This window comes from Bombus terrestris, chromosome 14 (genome assembly GCF_910591885.1).
Source record: "Bombus terrestris chromosome 14, iyBomTerr1.2, whole genome shotgun sequence".
In the NCBI taxonomy this organism is placed as follows: Eukaryota; Metazoa; Arthropoda; class Insecta; order Hymenoptera; family Apidae; genus Bombus; species Bombus terrestris.
Genome location: NC_063282.1, coordinates 8,777,185 through 8,799,581, shown reverse-complemented (window position 1 = coordinate 8,799,581; position 22,397 = coordinate 8,777,185). Strand labels below are relative to the sequence as shown.

Here is a 22,397-nt window from a genome sequence, read left to right as displayed (position 1 = left end):
CTATTCCTTCGTCTTCTTTCTTTCTCTCTATTTTTTTATGCAATTTTATCCCATGCATCTTTCTCTTATCTTCTAATAAATTACTCAAGTTTCCTCTTATAATTTCATCTCCCCTTCTGTGCTAATCATTTTCTTCCTGTCTAATGTTCGTCGTTTCTTTCATCTCCTTTTTTTATTTTTAATTTTCTACATTTTTCCCCTCTGGTTTCTCCTTTACATAACGTAATACACATTTTCTGTAACGTCATGCTCTTCCATATGTAAGTATTAGTTTAATTTTTCCCCTTCCTCTTTCCTCGCAATAATTTTCTCCTTTTTTATATCTTTTTTTAATTCTCAATTTTCTAAAATTTGACTCCTCCATTTGACAATTTTCTATTTTCCAGACAACCTTTTCGTCACATCTGCGCTCCCACTCCTCGCCTATCAGCTTTTCTCTTTCTCTCTCCCCCCTCCTCCCTTTCCTATTCCCCTCCTTTGCCTCTCTCTTTCTCCATCTGCCGTCTTTTTGACCCGTTTTTCTTGTTCGCTGAAACTCGTTCCATCTTCCCCTTCAGACGACGCACTTTATCACTCTCTCTCGCTGGTTAAATTACTTTATTAGCCCTGTTTTCCTGCGATACCCCCGCCGGTGGCCCTTCAAGTCTCGCCACGACATGGTTTCGATGATCGAGCCGTACGGGAAGGTGGAGAAATTATCCGACGTACAAGGATCCTTCAGTTCGTTAAACACCGCAGTAATGAAGTTTATATTAATGTTTTGGGTAGATCTGAGATATCGCTACCCGTTTGCATACACGATGGATTATAGAATGGCTGTTAAAATTAATCGTCGAACCAGCCAGTTGTCTGACGAACGGCTCTTGTTTAAAATGTCCCTCGTTAGACGTTGAACCACAAGAAGTCCACTCCTGAGCGTTTCAAATTGCGTTTGCTGTGTTTCCGGTTCTTCCTCGTTTCGCGTACTTCGTTTTAGCGTTGATAAATGTGGATTTGGAAAGATCGTTTCGGATGGCAGCGAAGTGACATTAAGAGTTAAACAGGAAAGGTATTTAATCTTGGTTCTTTTATTCTATTGAACGATCGATGCTAGATGACAAGATGTATAACATGCATTTAAGTATGTTATGTTTAAATAATTTTAATTAACATAGTATGATCAAAATAACATAACATTCGATTCTTAAAAAAAATCAACATTAACTTTATTGCGAAAAATTGCTAAATGTTTTCACTCGAAACTTTGAGACATAGTTGAAATTATTATAATTTCTTCCACTCTAACTTCTTCCACTTTCATTCAAAAAGAACAGACTCTACCGTTAACGTTTATTTAAATACCCTCTCTTTGTGGATGTCATTAACTAGAATCTAAAATTCGTTCATGCTCCTCCCGAAATGTCCCAAAATCATCATGAATACCAGGAACCACGGGACGCAGCTGCCGATCGCTTAATTCAGTTCGAACCTACTAAGTAGCTCAGCGGAATTTCCTGGAGCCTGTAATTTATCATTATAAATCAGGCGGCGGGCGGTTCAGAGATAGCCCGGCCAAACGTGAAGAAGAAATTCTCGTGCACGGTCACCGTGGAAATTCGTCGGTGCATCCCCTTTCTGGGCAGAAAGTGGCGGTCTCACGGGTGCCAGAATGTCGTTCCTAACGCTAATGACGTCGTTGGCTCTCACTTAACAAGAGACTACCCTCTAAATGGAGGGTTGCGTTCTGCAGTCAACCGGTCCGCCTGGTACACGGCAACCCGGTGATTACGGAACTCGAATTCACTTCTAAATTACATCCGTCGTAAGTGCTGTTAAAGTACGTGCAACCGTCCACCTTGTGGGATTTGCGATGCAACTTCACTGTGAATTTTCGTCGAATCGATTCACGCTCATTGTTGCTTTAACCGTGGTGGTCACAGCTTGCTTTGTATTTAGGAGTGACGAGACAATTTTGTGACATGAAGCTATTTGAAGATATATATGGAAGTGTGAGACATATGTACATATCAAAAAGGCAAAAGAATCGTGTATCAACAGTTCGCCCTTTATTCCAATAACAGCTCAATAACTCAAGCGTAAAATCTAAATTCTTAACTTCTTAAACTTCTTTGCAAACTTCTCTTTTTTGCAAAGCCTTTGGTAAAGACGCCTATCGTCACGAGTCAGAATATCATGTCGCGATTGATTTACAGACAAAGTTCGCCCATACGCCTTGCGGCGACAAACGAACTTCGCGAATCGGCGAGGCATGAGAGACATATTTTCCAATCAGTCACCATCGAAAGTTGACGCGGTACGGTGTGTCGAAGAGACGGGTTCAATTAAAATTTTTAATTAAGAATCGTCACGTGGAACGCGGGGACGTTCGAGAGACTTTATTAAGCCGGTACAATGTATGCGACTGGAAAATGGGTGCCGGCCTATTAAGTTTAATGTCATTATAAAGGTGTCAAGGCACGGCAGCGTCGTAAAACGCGGCACGCAAAAATATTCCACGCGCGTCCTGTATTCGGCCTCCAGTTAATTACGGTTTAATTGCAGCCTACGTCGTCGCTAACAGACAGCCGATCGCTTTCTTTCATTAACAGATAGAGAGCCGTGCCTCGGGATCCATGCTTTTATTCGAGATATAAAATCTCAATTTCGCGCTGATCCCGAACCTCCTCATCCGGTACCATCTTCGTTTCTGTTCGATTCATCCGAGACAGCTGAAACGTGCGTCCCCCTGGGACACGTGACGAGACGTTTCTCACCGGTTTCACGCGATTTACCGCGAGCCAACTCGCGCGACGCGACTCTACGGGCAACTCATTAAGCGGATGCACTAGTGACGATGTTACTTTCGTTCTTTATAATAGAATTTGTATCTTATTCTTGAAAGGTTAGTGCTCCACATGTAGAATGTCAATAACACTGTCCTTTGAGGATCTTTTCGAAATTATATATTTTTTGCTATTTCAGGCTAATTGTACAATGGATACACAAGCTACGATTGTCAATAGAACTCGAAGTTTATTCGTAGCAGCACTTTTGACGTGATCAGTGCTCGTCTTCCATAAATTCTATAAGTCTGTTGTCTCGCTGTAATTATGCGAATAACAAGCTGGTAGTAAAGTTGTTAATAATATCCAAAGCCTGGCTATCTATTTCAATACGTTGGAAATTACGACTCCAGAGTCGCTATTATGTTCTACATTAATCTAACATTTAATCGGTACTTTGAAAGGGAAAGTTAAGCGAACGTAGAACTGCAAATCGACTCTATTGCAGATATTAATTAGAGTAATCTAGTCCAGCAGTATGCAATTTTTCTTACGCTCGAACCTCGAATCATTCCTTCTTTTATGGCATAAATTTAGAACACGTTACCTAACTAATCGTAATACCAATCTAAATAATACCTTTGAAGATATGCATAAATCACAAAGAAACATCAATATTTTTGCTAATTATGTTTCCGACCGCACAATACACGCGAAAAAAATATATTGTATATGAGAGGAAGAGCCACTTTTGGCAGAATAGATCGGTTAATTTTGGAAAATTTCATTGTCTGTATAAAACGGACAGCGATGCGTTCGAGTAAATAACTTCTTGAATTTTCAGGATAGCGTGTAATTGGCGGTCACACGTAAAAAGATAATAGTATAGACGGGGGAATGAAATTTGAAGGCGCGACCCTTTTTAACAATTGAACGATATTAATCGCGCAATTCATCAGGATTTCGTGAAAAGGGGCAATTTCGTTTTTATATCGACGAAATTAGCCTTCCGTTGATGCTTTTAAATGACAGCCCACACACATAGACGCTTTATGCCGCCGTTATTACGGTTAATGTGTCTGACGGAAAGCGAGAGGTAATCATTGTAATTTCATTCGCGGGCTGCCAGTTTCGAGAGCATTTTGGCCAACGAAACGAAGTAGTTTTCTCTTCTTTCGATGGGCTTGGATCATTCAATGACTGCGATATCGTGAGGTTGGCTATGAGATCGTGAGGATATCACCTTTCAGCGTGACAGTTCGATTGAAATAAGGAAAGTGAGTCAATGGTGATTGTAAAAAGTATCAAAATATTGGTAAACTTTTGGATACTTAAAAACCCCTATATGTAAAACCTCTATATGCAGTAAAGAATATAAAATATAATGAAGAATATTATAAAAGTGTAATATGATCAGTATATAGTGAAAATATAAAAGAAAGGTAATATTTAAAAACGCGGTGGCGACATGGCACGCCTTTTGTGTTCTCTTTCATGCAAAAATTAACAAACATGTATCACGGACGATACAGCCACTAATTGCGTCATAAATCTGCTAAATTGTAAGAAAAACATTTAACTTTCCAATTTCAGAGAAGATTCAATAATTACGCACAGTTTTGCTCGAAGAAAATGATTATAGTCTTCGTTCAACACGCGGAAGTATTCATAAGCTACAGTAATGAAATTTTTTCCAATGTCTATACCTATTCATACTGCATAATCGAAGAGAATGCATTTCGCTTAATGAACAGCTTAGGTATACTTTTAATTATTTACTTCTGGTTTATTATCAATAACTCAAAGAACAAAAATTCAGACACGAATGTGTCAGGAATAATTTCCTTTTTTTTTGCAAAATTACCGAAAATCCTTGTTAAAATTAGGAATGAATCCACGTAAGAATGTTACTCGATAAAATGCAATATTTTCCCCTTAATTTTTTTTTATGGCTGCGATCAATGGCCCACCGGGCAATCTGAACTTTCGACACGTTAAAATCTACGTCTGCAGACAGGACACGATACACGAGTACCTACGCAAAAGCATTCATGTGCAATTGGGTACAGGTATACGTGTAATTTCAATTTAATTGCGGGTCATTTTCCATCATGCACAGCCTTGTAAAATATCAGCCATTATTATACGTATTTAATCACTACCGGATATTGGTAAATTTTATTGCTAATTTAAGCCACCCTTACACGGATGCTGAATCAGAAGGAAAACACATTGTCGGCAAAAATTCTTCGCTACGAAATCTTCGAACGTTCAAAACAATCGACTTAAAACCCACTATAACAGAGGAATTCTCTAAGACGCGTATATAGCAACCGATCTCGATATCGTAATTTCACGAAATTACGAAAATCCGTGGAAGCTACGGTGAACTTCACGGTCCAGGGGATCGAGGATCGATTATTACTGGAAAGAGACCCGGCGCGTTTCGTGCGCGTTTATGGCGGTCCACTGGTGTATACGCGACGACCAGCTACGTTCTTAGCGTGGCGTAATTGCATGATGATACGTTTCGGCCATGTTGGGCCCCATAACGACGCACGCGACCCTACACGCAGCCCTTTTTCCTTTTAAAACCGCGGATGTCTTATTTCTCAACCGTGTGGAAATGGAAGCCAGACAGGGTTGGCCGAATTGGCAGCAATGACCAAGAATTGGTACTTAGTCCCTATTGGGCGGCGCATTCGTTCCCAGTCGCTTCTTTCGCCCTTTTTTCTCCCTCTCTCTTTTCTCTTTAGTAACGCGACGCTTTATAATCTTGAAACCCGCTCGTTCTTATTATTATTACCGTTACGACCAGTGTACACTAGGGAGATGTTAATAACAGTCCAACACGTAACCGCTTTTACGCTAAACGTTCCTTCGGCCTTCTGTTTTTCTGAAACAGTCGCTTCGAGTGAGGGTCGTGGCGTAAAGACGTTCGGTCAGCTTTTTATTCGGTCATTGGATTTTGATACCTTCGGTAGCGATCCTTTGTCAGTTGCAACTGTTTCGTGATGATTTACAACTGGGTTTGGTTGAAATAAATTCAACTTGAAGCAGAATTTGATACTAGAGGCGATCCTAAGCCTGTTTGGTTTGCCGATAGAAAGATTTAAACACGAGTTCAACTTTTACTTCAAGTTTGACTCAAATCTGAACGGAGAATTTTCAAATTTAGATGTAATTCTCATTAGCAATCCAAACCATCGAACATCGAAATTTAAATTCAGCTCAAATATATATCAAAAATTTCCAAATTCCAATTCGACTCAAATTTTAACTGTGAAATTTAAGTCTTCTAGATTTCATCGCTTATTTAGAATGCTGACATCAGTGACCGTCTTCTTTTCAATTGAATTCTCGCTATTTCCACCACATGGACGCGTAAATTAATTCATTCGTTAAAAAGAAAATAAATGCGGCATTTCGAAGCATCGAAGAGCATAAAAGCGATCCGTAGAAATAAGTATCTTAGGTTGCCACCGTGTACAGCTGGATGGATCGCTTATGACGGAGTATAGATTATCAATAATGAGCGGATCGATTGATATCCGTCCTGCTCTCATTTAGTCTTCTCGCAAGACGAAGGAGAGAAGAGGAGAGAGGTAATCGATGGATAAACAGCATCTAATTACGCTGATTAATGCGCAACCAAATAATTTTTTATTTCTCTTTGGCTTCTCGTCAACAACGACACGGCCGATTCGCGAACATTATCGTCGATTGGTAAATCTTAATTGGACAAGAGGTACCGAAAGAGAAGCGGGCGAATCGCGATGACCCAGCCTGCAATAAATAGCAGCTGGACACCGGCGGCGTCTGTTTCGGATGAAAGCAATTTATATTCGAAACACGTTTTGTTACAAGCACGTTTTAATCTTCCACCATCGCGAGAATGATCCGCTGTGTTCCTATTTCGTTTTTTATTGTTCCGATTCTCACTTCTTATCTGAATATACGTTTCTCGATTCGATCGATTCTTTCTTGCATCTTGCGTTCTTTCTACAGCAATTTTTATCAGTATTATAGTAGATTTTAGATTTGCAATATTGTCTAGTGTTAACGGAGGAAATATAGAGTAAAGTATCTTTTACTGCATCCTTGAGCCGTAATTTTCCTTTCAGTGAATATTCAGTACGTCGATCATGTCGATAATTTATTCATGTTTCGTTCGATTAATTGAATAATTTCTTGAAAATTAAATACGCAATGGATAATAAGATTATCAAATATTCAGCTATTAAATAATACAAAAAAGATCTGTAGAACGAGCCAGTGGTTCTCAAACTTCTATATTGTACAACTATCAATCATCCAAAAAATATACTCGACTGTACTTTAGCAATTGACTGTAATTTCACGGAAATTCGAGAGATCTTTGAGTTTGATTACGTCAAGGAGGTAGGAGTGTCTTAGAATGGAAATTACAGTTAAGTCGGATCGTCGTTTAGCGAAACGATCGTAGCGAAGTAATAGTAATCGTTGGAGATTTATTAACGAAACGTGCTGATTATCGAAGTGTCCCACGGCTTGTCTATCCGTAGCCTGTTGTCTGTTCCTTTATATATACATATAATAAAATTGCGTTACACGGTAATTCGTATGCATGCCTCTCCGGAGTATTGAATTAGCCTTTTTAACCTACGATAACCGGTGAAAATTTTTTATTCCCCACGGAACGAAGACATTTCGATCCCTTAATGATCCCTCTAGTAGAAATTGCTTCTCGCGTGCAGCGACAATTAGCTTAAACGCCGACTCCCCTCGAAGGACGAGGTTCCGATGAAAAAAGGAAAAAGAAAAGATGGCTCCGTAGACCGATACTCGAGAGAGGAAAAGAGAGAGAAGGAAAGAGAGAGAGAGAGATAGTATAGAGCTATCGTAATAAATTACCCTGCCATTAAAACGATGTTGGCGCCGTGCGTAATTTGTATTCATAATCCGTCATAACGTGGGGCAAACTCGTCATTACGAAGGAGCCAACGTTCCTGAAGTTTCTTGTGACAAACATACGCATTACAGCTGTTTAGATTTTTAACTGTCTCTCTATATTCCGATAGGGTGTACGAACGAGAGGCGCAAGGGGATACGTCAATTTCCCTGGACCAGTTTCGCCAATGTGTAAGTAGGAAATTATACGTATGCTCGTGCATAACGCGATCTCTTAAAATTGTCGACGATTGACGATTGCCTGATCGAATAAACGATTTTCATGAAAATCGCTGTCGGCGTGTTTATTTTTGCGCAAAACGCCGTGGAACGTGTTCGCGTTTTAAACTCGGGGATATGATACGCGCGAAGGTGCTGGTTTGGCAGACGAATCTCCTTATTTCTTCAGTTTAAAAGAGAAGTGGCGTATCCAGGATGAATCTTGTGGATTTTACGCGGTATATATTATATGGGAAACTTGTATTTCTGAAGGGAAAGTGTATAGGTTGATTGCATGTTTCGTGCTCGAAATATTAACTTGCATGCTCCCATGCGCTGATTTGGGCCGGTTTAATTCGTGTGCGAAATATCTGCCGAGCGATATTGCTCGATTATTCGACGTCAATTTGTAAATCGGAATGTTTTTGTCTAAAAACGATAACTGGTCGTTTCCAAACGAAATTACGTGTTGAAAATGTAGTGGTACATGAACGTAGGAGAAGTTCAAGTGGAAATGTAAAATTCAAATCTGGCAGAGACCCATATTATTGTGCCTTTGAGTACTAACGTTTAACTTTTTACAAGGTCTAGAGGCGAATGAACTCCGAACAGATTTGTATTGCCGTTTCTTGTAATCTTCAGCCAGAGTTACATAAGAAAGTTAACATTTTATGGTAACGTCCGTCGATATAAATGTATGAAAGTGCTCCCTAGGACAGAGTATTGTTATCCTTTTTTCGATCGGCATAGTAGCATTAAGCGAACGACGATTAAAACCGGCATACACTATCTCCTGTATTTGTACTTGTACTGATTTTAATACATTGGACTATTACGAATTCATCCACTCGTTACATTATTAAATACGCCCACACGTTTAATCCACCCAAAAAGGTCTAGACATTTTTCAGCTCTTCGGCAAAGCTTAATACATACCTATGTAGAGGATTGTGTATGGTAGTTGTTGAAATAACGATGTAACTCGTTGTTAGAACCGTCAAGAGTACTTAAAATAATAAATAAATAAATAATTACAGGTACTGTCGTTAAGACGCTCGTACTAACAAATTCGCTAAGACAGTGTATAATCGCTCGCTGATAACTCGTTGGTAACTGATAGATACTTGATAGATACTCGTAGATACTCGTAAATACTTAATAGATATGTTAAGATATAGTTATGTTCAATCGTTTCTTTCGATCAGAATTTTTAATTCTCCGAGAAGAAATATGCAAAATCCTCTACCATGATAAAAATTTACTTGGATAATTCTGAAGAACGTCTCAATCCATCGTGAATATAATTAAATCAGGAACAATAGATCGGCTCGAATTAAAGACTATCAACGTCCAATCAAAGCAATAAAAGTCGGATGTCAAGTATGGCGGCGGGCAATCCTCTCAATTACATATTTTGTTTCGATAAATGACGAGTAAATGGTCATGCGTTCTTAGATAAATTGAGAGATACCATTTACGGAAGCGATGATTATGAGGCGGCTGATCATTGTATCCGAATGCGTCATGCTTGTGCCGCGGAATTAAGCGAATCATTATCATCATGTCAAGTTCATTATGCGATCGGCTATATTATCAGAAGATGGGCAGTGCTTTCTCGTCTGGAAAGAGGAAAACGTAATTCTGTCCCGTTGAACGCGACGAAAATAGATTGAGAGGACGTTCGGCGATCAAGCCGGACGTGAAAATTGTTTAACTCGTTCTCTCATAAATTATTTAACGTGCTACCTGTATCATCTATCAAGTTTGATAGTCGTTTCCGATAATAATACCGTGCCGCGGACGTGAAAGAAGAAAAATTGCCTGTGTCAGGCTACACTTTTCGCCAGCGAACGCTCCAATGTGTCTCTCAACCACGAATTCCTTCTTTCACCAACGTAAATGCTCAATTCTCTGCGCTAATACGATTTTTAGTCATTTATCTTTGGATAAATTAAATCACGAATTAACAGAGATTACAATCTATCCCTTTTTCGATGAATTTTGTAAGGAGACGATTGATCGGAGTTCTTTTCCGAAAATTGGTCGTTTGATTTATTTTTGAAATCGAATTATCTGAAATCATTAACAATGCTTGGCATTATATCGTAAGAGCAAAAATTTTAGCGATTGCTGCGTAAATCCAAAATGCATGAACCTTAAAATAGCATGAAAATCATTGATAATACTTAACATTGTTAATCATAAAAATTTAAATTTTACATCATAAAATCCTTATCGATTCTTCCAATTCCTAACAATTTCACCAAAATATTTGGAAGGATATTAAATGTTATACATGAAGCTCTTTTCGAATCATCTCGATCTCGGGAAACGTTTCGTCTCGTGCTATTTCATTTCCCGATCCAGATAACGGCGACCTTATTGCAGAGTCAATCATAATTGCCGATCTTTTTTCAATTCCGCTCCGTCCGCATTAGCATATGTATCAGCGCATACTTGGACGGAGACGTCTGCCAAAACAATCGAGGATCCGCAGATTTTTGCTTGAGATAGGGTAGAGGGTAGACGTGAGCCCTCGTAAAATCACTGAAATTCTATGTTTATTCAATATGCCGGGATTCTGCTTCCTGGTCTTATCTGCGACGAGACGATAGGTCCGAATGATACGATAGCTCGAACAATTTCGCAACGATAAGCCTTAGCGTGTTTCTCCCTTTCACATGGAAACTGACGTTTCCATACAATTACCAGACGTGCAGCTTTTACGGAAATATTGTATCAGATCGTGCTTGGGAGAAATAGATTTCGATAGAATTTTTCTAGCAATGTATAGTTTGATATTGATTTCTATTAAGAAGTTTGAAAACATTTTTCTGTAGGTAATTATTCTCTATCGGAGTTCTAACAGTTGTTTTCTATACTATAATTATTATTTTTAGTGGAAGTTTGTCTAAGACAAAATAAGAAGATTGAAGTCAAATTATTAGAACACATACTGCTGAAATAAGAAACATCTAAATTCCATGTATCAAGTTTTATTTAAAAAATTATCCTATTTAAAAATTCCAATAACAATCTAACGAAAAGAATAAATACCAATTTTTTTAACTTTCCTGTTGAAAAGCGAGAAAACATTCTTCAAACAGCCTTCGAATCTATGTACGATGTTTTCAGAAGAAACACCGTATAATATCGAATATGTAATTGAATATTATTCTCCAACAAATATCAGGTGAAGTTTAAGATCTTAATCCCGAAATGAAAGGATAATAAGTGACTAAGTGGTTTAACTTCTTTACCGAAAAATCTACAGATGTTCTAACATGGGTACGTTCATAATTTCAGGCTGCGATGGTGAATCGGACGAAGGTGGAAGCAAAAGGCGAAGGAGCAGGACCAACTTTAATAGCTGGCAACTGGAGGAATTGGAACGGGCATTTCTCTCGAGTCATTATCCTGATGTGTTTATGCGAGAAGCTCTGGCTGTGAGACTCGAGCTGAAAGAGAGCCGCGTGGCCGTGAGTATATTTCGTTCGTATTTTTACAAACTCAACGCTCGAATCTTCGGAGGATAATCCCTTGTGAGGAAAACGGGTATAAAAGGCAACTCGGATCTTATGAAAAAGAAACCAGTCGACGAAGGGTTGAACGAATGGCATTAAATTTACATCCGCCGAACTTTACGAAGTCGGTGAAGTTGACAGCGTGGTAGGAAATGAAGAGATTATTTGAGAATATGTAAGAGGATTTATAAGACTCTTGGGTACAAATAGTGGCAAATTGATGTCAACTTAAGTACACAAATTAAGATTACGCTTATTCTTCCCGAAAGGAAGGCTTTTACATTTTTTTTTATTCTTTATATTCCACGACTGCATTTTTAACTCAACAACATAAGTTGAAATTCAGAAAAAATGTAAAGCTTTCATTAGAATCAAATCAAAGTAAAAAATCTAATTTTTGATCGAATTATTTCTAATCGAATCTCATTCCGAATTAAGAAATTTTTAGAAAAGGAGTCGATCACTTTACTTCCTGCTTTGTTTTCTGCGTAAGTGGACCAATTTTCTTTGAAAATGGGCATGAACATCGAAAAACATCGAAAAAAATGCATTTTTATTGCGACCTGATTTAACGTTTGGCGTAGCATTATCTGGTGTTCCAGATCGGCTGTACCGATAGGCGAGAATTTATAGCGAATTCGTTGTCATTTTTCGAGGGTTGATGCCCGACAGAGGACGGGGGTGGTTTGATCTCGGTACCGTCGGCCCTTGAGCTACTCTCCCGGGAGTAGTTAGTCCATCTGCTCGATTCTGAGTGCGGTTACCTTAGCAAAGGCCGAGCCGTGTGCCGGTCGAATGGTGTTGGAGGGTAGTAAACTGAGGAAGATCTATCTCGGGACCAGCAGCTTCGATTCGTCGACCGTATCCATTTGAATAATGAACTGAATTTTATGTGTACGTCGTTTCTTTCGTCAAGCCGTTTGTACTAAAAGAAGAAGGTCCGTAAAAATTTTCAGAAATTTTTTTATTCTTTGATCACAAAGATATTTTGCAAATGGAAAAATTGATAATCGCATTGAAATATTTTTGAAAATAGTTGAAAGAGTTGATACTACGGCTTTGTCACACATACAACAGATGCTTTTTTAACAAGAAATGTTATAAAAAACTTCCAATATGAGAAGGTTAAAAGTTATAAATTCTTCGGATGACATTAGGAATGATGCATCATGGCGCATGCATAGAGAAACGTTTCATGTGAAAGAGCAATTCGTCAGTCGCAGGAAATCGATTTCGCGGGAAAACGTTTTTTAATGTTATCGCCAGACGGAACTCTTTCTTTTCTCCTTTAACACGTAACACGCCCATCTCGTACGTCGTGGAATAAAATAATAGTAAACGATAACATTCTCTTAATTTATTCTTCCGGAAGCTCGTGATGCCAGGATAAATTGGCGAACCACGCGAATCGTTTTCCGTGAAAGTCGTAGAATTGCATGTAACTAAAAAAACGTATAGGGTTTAACAATTGTTTTCATGACTAGCGCCCGTTTCTCAAATAATTAGCGATGTTTTGCTTTTAATTGACGGACCATATTTCTGAAAACCATCCACGGTGGTTCCTTAAGTCATTCCATTACAGAAAATTGTATCATTATAATTCGAAAGAAGAACAGATTTTCTCTTTTCCAAGTGAAGTCCAGTTCGCTGCTTTGTTACTCATCGCAAAATTAATTATGCAAGATAAAATTTGCTTCTATTGACTCATTATATTTCTAATAAATTATTAGTAGATTTTATTTAGTAAACAAGCTTAAATATCATTAAGAACTTTTTAAAATATGAATTATTCTATAATGTTGCATTCATTCGTGTATTACGATAAACGGATGAAAAGATTCACAACATCCTTTCGCTTCTGTTAGAACTCGACATCATAACACGCTGGTAGCCTTTTGTGGGACCAACGAAGAAGGGTGGACCCTCAATTTCACGGCCCATCGGATACGAAGCTACCCTCACATCTCCCCAACTCGATAAGATATTTATATTTATGTGCTTAGACACGCTTCATATGCTACGTACTAGCCAATCGTCTACTGTTTTCTAATAATTAATCGTGCCTCATTTTCTCTCCTAAATCGCACATGCAATGCATCATCTGCTCGGAATTTAGTTTCTTTAACCCATTTGAATCGAAGTTTCGTCCTCATTGACTTTATTACAATTACACTAAACTATCTTATTAATAATCATTCCATTATTTAACATAACAATAAAAAAATATTATTATAAATACAGTTTTCATAATTCGTATAATAACAATTAATTTATAATCGTCGAATTATTCATGTCATATTATATAACAATTCAAATCTCTCTCTCATTTCACATAATAGAGAGCGTAGTACAAATGTAGTAGTAGGTCGACACGCGAAACCAGGCGTTGAAATCACCGCGCGAAACCCACGCGATATGCGATTCGATCGCTTCTTTGCTAGATGAACATAGACTATCCCCTTTGTAGGGCCGAAAACCGAGCGACCTTGGTGACAGGGGTGATCCTGAGATAACCCAAGCTGGTGACACGATGTCACGCTGCAGCCGGTGCGTCTTCTGGTAGGGACTGTCCTCAGATTAGATATTTGATACCCATGCTAGATAACCCCTGCGGATGCTAGTCGAGGCTTTTAAAAAATATTGTCACGATGAGATAAATCGATGACACGGTTCGCCACGGGCAACTGGAAGCCGAGGACAGCCTGGGACCCATGTCGGTTTACACGTGGGTGTCGCCTTTCGAAAAGGGTGCGTTTTCGAAAACGATCAGTATCTTACTCGATCGCAACAAATTCATTAGTCTCGTGCGAACACGAAGCGTTTTGTGACTTTAAACGGGTACCTCTGTTTCCTCGGAAACTTGAAATAAGCGTGGGTGGGTTTTTTCGAAAAGCGAGAATCTTGGTAGTTGGTTGTATTATTCCGAAGTTTCGTCTCTTCTTTCTATGTACTTTTTTTTAAATGATAAAAATATTCTTATGCCGCTCTTATTCAAACGAATGTACATATAATAATTATTCATTTAATGAATCTTTAGAACTGACCTTCCAAAGCGTTGAGGATATTTTTGTATCTTAAATTAATTTCCTTGAATTACTAAACCATAATCGTAGAATTTCCATGTTGAAAATACTAGATATGTTTGTAAACAGTAACGTAATGGCTTAATTAAAAATTTGCGATTTTGTAGTTGAATCGTTATTCTCCCGGTTCAATTATGCGATACTTTAAAAAATCAATTACTTAACAAAGTAACAGAATGCAGAAAATCTTGAAGCGTTTAAAAATAAGGTCGAAAGTATCAACTGGCGGACAGCTCGTTGAAGCAGCGCCATTTTCTCGCCCACCATGTTCCGTTCTGTTTATATTTAAATGAAGGGCTACGTATCATGCTCGTTGATTGTCGATCGTTGCACGCGTCGTTGAACGATCTTGTGGTATCATTATCATATTTACTTAAAACCAGCGAACAAGCTGCCCCCTTGTACGCTTTTTGTCCTCGACATGAAAGAGGTAACGTGAAAGAAGAAGGACGATCGGACAAACTGGTGCAGGGGAGGCGGGATGCTGCTTAAAAATCAATTGCACTCCGAACGACACGAACGATCGACGGTCTTCTCCCTTTTTCAATACTCTTTTACGACGTCGTGTCAGAACTGGTCCTCTTTGATCCACTTCGTTAACGTTGTCCGACGATTGGCATCCATTTGGGTGGAATGGGGACAATTTTAATAACCGCTCAGAAATTTTCCAAGGCCACTCAATCTTGTGTCGGTGTTGGTTCTTTCAGGGAGATGATCCTTGATCCTGTGAAGAGAAATTTTATTTTTTTCTGTTTATTAGGTAAGAAGGTAGAATTTTCTAATTAAAATATACATCTTCGTTTAGAGAGAATATCTTGAATTTCCGTTCCAGTGTTTTGAAAATTACGAGAAGGGATAATTATAGGGACAAATATTAATAATTTTCATATAATATCTTGAATTTCCGTTCCAGTGTTTTGAAAATTACGAGAAGGGATAATTATAGGGACAAATATTAATAATTTTCATATAATATTGAATTCTTCGAAAATTTCTTTTGCAAGCCTTTACTCTACATTTTTTGTAACATTGCTTAATTTGTTAGGACAAATACAATATTTGTGTAATCGCGACATCTGTTGTTGTTGTCGTCATGAGCGCGTTATGTATTGCGGCATAACCACCGAGGATCGTAACGATTCTCGCCATTCTTTTTGGTTCGGCTGCCGTACGATTCGGATGTACAAGCATGAAATGGAAAATATTAGGTCATCCCATAAGTTCGTGCCGTTTTTCGAGCGATTATATATGTTAAGATTGTTTACATACCTTTCAGTTTCATGAAAAAATGTAATCCCCCTCTCGTTGTACCAACTTCTTTCCATTTTTCATTATTCCGTCTCGATAAAAGTTCTCTTGTTTTTCCTTAAAATATGAAATGTATACACAAAGGTCGGCACGAACTTATGGGATGACCTAATACGTACATACGTATTTATATCGATTAAAAGCACACACTGCATTCTTCATTTGTTAAATTACAACGCTACAACATCATTAAACGTATCGTATTTACTAATATGTTGAAATACAAGTTCTTTATAAATGTATGTATAAACTTGGAAGAATAATCAAAGGAGAAAACTGCAACGTTGAAACAATCTCGATGAAGATGTATGTCGATTAAAAAATAATTCACTCGCTTGCCTCTGTCTAAGGCTAATTAATAGTTATACCTTTTTTATATGGATGTTTTACGAGCGTTCGTTGTTTTGTCGGCGTAAATCGATTCGACAGAACACACGACGCGTTCTACGTTTCGTGCATACGAATTGCCGGCATGTAATAAACCGGGCGACGAGAGCTGAATATTAATTAGCACAGCGTCAGGGTAATTATCGCAGTGTTAAATTTCTTTTACGTTCAGATCTCTTTATTATTTTCACCGGTCAAAAAGTCAAAATCGCCAGTAGCTATTCTTATCGATAATATTCTAGTCGATAATCTCCTCGAAACGAAACTTTATTTTAATGTAAAGGCGCAAAAACATATCACATCGATACAACGATTACACGATTACGATCTTAGAATACACGCATGAAAGATGTTTTGGATAGTGTATTATATTTTATGAGACACACTTCACGATATCATTGACGTAAATCAGGTTGAGAGTGTTTTCAGCTAATTACTCGTTCTATTCGTGTTATATATTCGTGAAGATGTAGAGATACATCCTATATCTTTCTCTCTAGAATTTCGAGAATATCAACGTTTTAAGGCGGTCTTCTTATCCATACAGTCGTTTTATGAATGCTTCTCTGGAGAAGAAAGGCGGTCGTAAACTGGTCAGAAAAAAAGATGTTACACATTTAGCATCAGTCAAAGCACATAATAATCGATGGAGTAGCTTGTTAGCGGTTATCAGCCGGCGATAATTCTTAACGAATAGTGGTAATAATGCCGAAATAACGTTTCTCGTCGGTCGAGTTAACGTGAAGCAGCTGTAAGTCGTTCTTCCTTGATAATAATGAAAATAGAAACATTTGTGATATAAGGATATGATCCGTGGGAAAATTTTCTAACACTTTATTTCTTTATTTTTTATTCTATTTATTTTGTTTCCCATATTACTAAAAGACACTGCGAACATGAAGCCTGGGGATTATCGTTTTATTTATGCAGACGTTATATCAACGAATTTATCACTGTTTAGGCGAGTAAATATTCTCAAGAAAAATGTATGTATGTAGATCGTAAACAATGGTTTATCTCGGGTTAGGACAGAGAATAAGATTGAATGATGTTCGACAACCAATTGACATCGCTTATTATTTCTGATAATGACATACGATTGACGATGAACTTGCGACTGTCTGATATTTTATCAAATGTCGAACGGCGTAGTTCCTTGCATTGAAGTGATTCATTCTCGCACAATATTATACATCAGTATGAAATATTTTAGAAATTAATATTTTAGAAATTACTTTGCTTGAACCCTGCAAACTTCTCTATCCGAAGCTCAGAAATCTCAGTGCTTTCTACGGTTTATAATATTTCTATGTCGTCTGAATCGCATAAAAATACTTTTGCAAATAAATTGAATTGCATTTCACAAACCATTATCGCGTGAGAAATACATCAATTAACTATTTTCCAGTTTTCAAGATAACACACCTCGCTCTCGTTTCACCGAGTTCGAGCGAACAAAGTTCCGACAAACTCCGGCAGAATTCGATGAAAAATGACCAGCTGCGAGTGGAACAATCCGATCTTTCCTACGATTGAATCTCGTTTTCGTTTGGAAAGTAAGAAACGAAGGGAAGAAAGGAAAGCGAAAAAAATTGTAAGGGCACGTGACGTGCAGAGGATAGTTAGAGGGGTTAGCGGGGGTGTATTGATCTGTAGCTCGCGTGAGAACAGCGCCACATACCGGGCCGCAGCCACAACTAATGTCTTCATCGTTTTCAACCACCTTTTCAACCCCTTTCTCCTCTGTTTCCATGTTTCTTTCTCTCTTAGTCGAGCGGCGAAATTCACGCCGGCTTTAAATCGTGCTTTACGCCGCGAGCGTTCACGCGAGCAAAGGGTTGAAACTCACCATGAATCAAGACACCCTAGGGGGTCGTTGGTTCCTCCGCGCGGGCTGCCCTCCTTCGTGTAATTTCGATATTTAACCGTTGTGACCGCTCCACGCTTGGACGTGCTTTTAATTACTCCAGGTAAAACAGATAAAGTCGCAGTCGTCGCGGTGAAATACCGCGTTCTCCCCTTTGATCCTGCGGTATTCCATGAAACACTCGACGGTGAAATTGCAAGCATATTTAACAGAACATAGATTTTCTCACAGAAGACTCATTTTTTAAAAGTGTAAGGTCAAAGTTGAGGGTTGCTTTTCGTTTGGTTTATAGAGCGTAAGAATTTTAAAAATCCATCCTTTCCGATGAAGATTCATTTTTCAAAGGTTTAAGATCAAAGTTGAAAACTGCTTTTCATTTGGTTCAGAAAATGTAGCAGCTTTAGAAAATTTATCATTTTCATGGAACATTCATGTTTCGTAGGGCCAAGATTAAAGTTGAGCGTTTGTTTAAAAGAAATGAATTAAAAATTAAGAAATTTTAAATAAATTTCTAAGAAACATTGCGCTTCTGAGGTGGGACTCTTTCTTAAGTTAACAAATCCGCTTTGTTTGCTTGCAGGTATGGTTCCAAAACAGAAGGGCAAAATGGAGGAAAAAGGAGCACACGAAGAAGGGTCCAGGAAGGCCGGCACATAACGCTCATCCTCAGAGTTGTAGCGGCGAACCCATTCCACCTGAAGAGCTCAGAAGAAAGGAAAGGGAAAGGCGGCAGAAGAAATTGTTGAAAGCTCTTGAACGACAGCAGAGGAAATTAGCTGCGAAGGTAACTCCTAGACTTAATACAATCTGCGTTATCCAATATTAAGTTACAGAATACAATGAACGTATAAAAGGCAATTGATGGTAATCTCTGAAATTGTAATTCTATCGTAGATTAATTTCTAGTATCTGATTACAATCGAAAGCAATTTAGACACTTGCAAATGAATATTATTATAATCTATATTTCTATTAAAATGAAACGAATCTTATTATCTATCGAATATAATTTCAATCTTCACAGAATTCAATAGAAAAAACGTTATTACCTTCGATCAGTTTGATAGTATTTCTTTTCAATTAAAACTTACATCATATCAAGATCGTACTGTAGATTCTGTTAAAGTGGAACAAATCTTATTATACCTATCGAATATCAATTCAATCTTCAGCGCGTTTCATCAAAGGGTAGCGATCACTTAAATAAAATTTCTTTCGTTAAAAAATTAAGTCTATCCAAGTTCCGTAATATCCGCAGATTACTGCGATCCAAAATAGAAGCTCAGAAGGGAAGAACGCAATATTCTGATTTCAGGGAATCACCGTGGACCTCTCGACGCTTCGCGCCGAATGGGAGTCCCGGAGCGCCGCGGCATCCAGCGGAAATTCCCTGAACGGCAGCCTAGGAAGCTCGTTCAACCACTTGACAAACAACAACGAGAGCAGCAGCGTGTCAGGTTCCGGAAACGACGCGAACGAGGAGATTGACGTGGTGGGTGGTCTGGATTCTTGCAGCGAGAGCGGCAGCGAGAGAGTCGATTCGGCTGCGGATGGTTCTATCGATGGAGAGTGTTATCCAAGGCTAGCAAATACCAGCAACGAGCAGAACGATCCTCGGAGATCGGTGAACCAGGTCTCAGGGAGTCTTCAGAGTCCCAACTCCAGCCTGAGTCTCGATCATTTGAACCATCAGCAAGGGATTCATCATTGGGGTCTAAGCCTTCTAGAGAGAAGAAGGGAGCTAGTGAATATCAACAGTGCAGGTGGACCGCGCCAGACAACGAACAGTAGCAGCCAACCTGGCAGAATATCCGTCAGGCAACAGACCAACGAAGAAGAGGTCCAAAGCAGTAGCATAGACTTGTCCGTGAAAGGGAGAGAAGAAAGAAAGAGGCTGAACCCCTTCTCCATCGACAGTCTCTTGGGCAATAACAGAACCAGCACCCCTGGAATCCACAACGAATACAGAGCCTCGACGCCAACCCTTTCTAACGGAAGGGAGTCGAGCAGCCCCACGTCGCCGATTTCCGTACCCACTTCGCCATCCACCACGTAGTGAGTCAAGAAGTCGAATTCCTTCCAGTCGAGATTGTCCGGTGACAAACGACGCGAGTTTCGGTGTCAGACAACGAAGTGATGGGCCAGTTTCGCGAGAACATTATCGTGAACAACGAGAAGGTTGAGGTTAGGGAGATCCACACGTTTAGGACAGTACCCTATTATCGCTGTTCGAAGTGGAACAGAAGAGTTCCTGTGATGGCGAGCCTAGATCTTTCATTTCTTAGAAGACTTGCCACGGTTTAACATTGTTTAGTATCATTCGATTGGTCAAGAAGAAAGGATCTTTAACGAAGGATGACGAACAGTGATTCGATCTACGTTCCACGATCCAGTTGGAGATTCCAGAGAATTTTCGCTGTCGAAGCATGACTGTTTTCGTCGGTCGCGTAACTCGAAAGAGACAAAGAGAAAAGCGACGAGTTTTTTGACTGAATAAAGGGAAGCTTATATCAGTTTCGACATATCTGCATCGAGTGCGTGAGTGACGTTGAGTCTGTCCAGGGTGTTCGACTTTCTTCTTTGTCCTGCGTGTTCGAGTGTAGAGATCGAGACGAGAATGTGCAATAAAACAAGCATCATCTTCCTCTTTTTCGCTCTAGAACGATTTTGTTCGAGAGATATGGCGGAGGATGAGAGATAGATAGAGATAGTAAGGATGCGTGTGCGAGAGAGCGACAGACTGCGCGTGTATTTAATGTAAATAGCTCGAAATATGGACGATTTCGTTTTATTTAATTGATCGTAGTCGATACCCAAGTGTTCGTCGAGTCGCGGATATTATTTAAAGCAATAGAAATTTCGCCTGGTACGCGTGTATATAATATAGAGAATAAAAGGAAAGTTTTAGACAATGCGTGAAGGATGCTGAAAATGATAACAAGCGGTACAAAGCTGAATTACAGGATGTTTCTCCTCTTCTTGTTTTTTTTCTCTTTTTTTTTGTGTGTGTCATACCAGGCTGCACTTTGTGTGTGTGTGAGAAAGAGAGGAATATCGGAGATCGATAAGGGGATGCGAAGAGGAGAAGAGAGGGACAGAGAAAGCATGTGTGTGTGTGTGTGTGTGTGAGAGAGAGAGAGAGAGAGAAGATGTTACGAGATGCCATAAAATCTGGGATGCGAGACAGTATCTACCGTATATTCATTTCAAATATATTAATTTATTCTCAACACTATATACATAGTGTCGTGTGATGAATATACTCCATCATTCGATCTTTCCCTTTCCTGTACACCATCCGTATCGATTTGTGTAAAAGGTAAGTGCGAATAACTTATTTCATTGAAACAAAGAAATTGGAAAAGATGAAGGATTATCGAAGAAAAAGATTAAATGAAAAATTGCAGAGAACATCCAAATTTTTCCTTCTGTTAGCAATTATATATCATTTAACTTATTTATGGGGACCATCAAATTTATTTCGTAATTTATATTACATATCGATGCATCGGTAAAACAAACCAACCGGCATAATGTGCTCCCTATATAGTTGCAAAATTTGCCGCGTTCCTAAATTTATTTATACGAGTTGTTCGTCATATCGTGAATATGTTGGTGCAACACGGAATATCATATATAGGATTAATATTTAATTACGTTTAAAGATTCATCAACGTGAAGGCACGATATACTATTGTTTATTAAACGAAACGACAGAAATTAATTGGAATGAAACCGAATGAATCCTGATAACTTAATTAGCATAACTTTAGTCGACCGGTTGACCGTACGAATTGCACAATTTTCGTAGTTTCACCAGGAGGGAAAGACAAAATGAAAAGTAACAGAAAATCGTGAAAACTGAATAGAAAGCTTCCATTGAAATAAATCACTGTCTGCCGTTAAATCTTCCACATTGTCTTCGAATTACCATGAGGATATCGTTACGATTTTCCCCAATTTCTTTTCGCGAAATCCTTCAATTCTTTTTGCAACTTTATACTCTCATTATTTTTAAAGTGCATGATATTCACAGCCGTGTGGTAGAAATGTTTTTCTAAACTGCAATGAAACACGATACAAAATATGGTTTATACGTATGATAAAATTGCGGGAGAAACTAAAAGAGACATTCGTACCGTTTATAAATTCGCGGAATAGGAAGAATAATGGTGCCATAGGCGTCCTCGTAAAACAAATACCGAGGCTACATATGAATTCACGTATGAATATGCATAGAAAATGATATATCAACTTTCCGTGGTCGTATATCAAATTTACATACAAAGCGCGATCTGTTAATTTTATATATGGCACT

The 22,397-nt window shown here is 38.6% G+C and overlaps 1 protein-coding gene across 2 annotated transcripts in view; it reads left to right on the top strand.

The window, feature by feature from the left end:
• Positions 1-21,314, top strand: part of LOC100645026 (protein zerknuellt 1) — a 101,967-nt gene extending 80,653 nt beyond the window's left edge. For both annotated transcript variants that reach the window (XM_003400797.4, XM_048411659.1), the window contains 3 exons: positions 11,217-11,389; positions 18,660-18,863; positions 19,395-21,314. In XM_003400797.4, coding sequence (XP_003400845.1) covers positions 11,217-11,389; positions 18,660-18,863; positions 19,395-20,135 — 1,118 coding nt within the window. In that variant the 3' untranslated portion in view covers positions 20,136-21,314. The remainder of the gene's footprint in view (positions 1-11,216; positions 11,390-18,659; positions 18,864-19,394) is intronic.
• Positions 21,315-22,397: the final 1,083 nt, after the last annotated feature.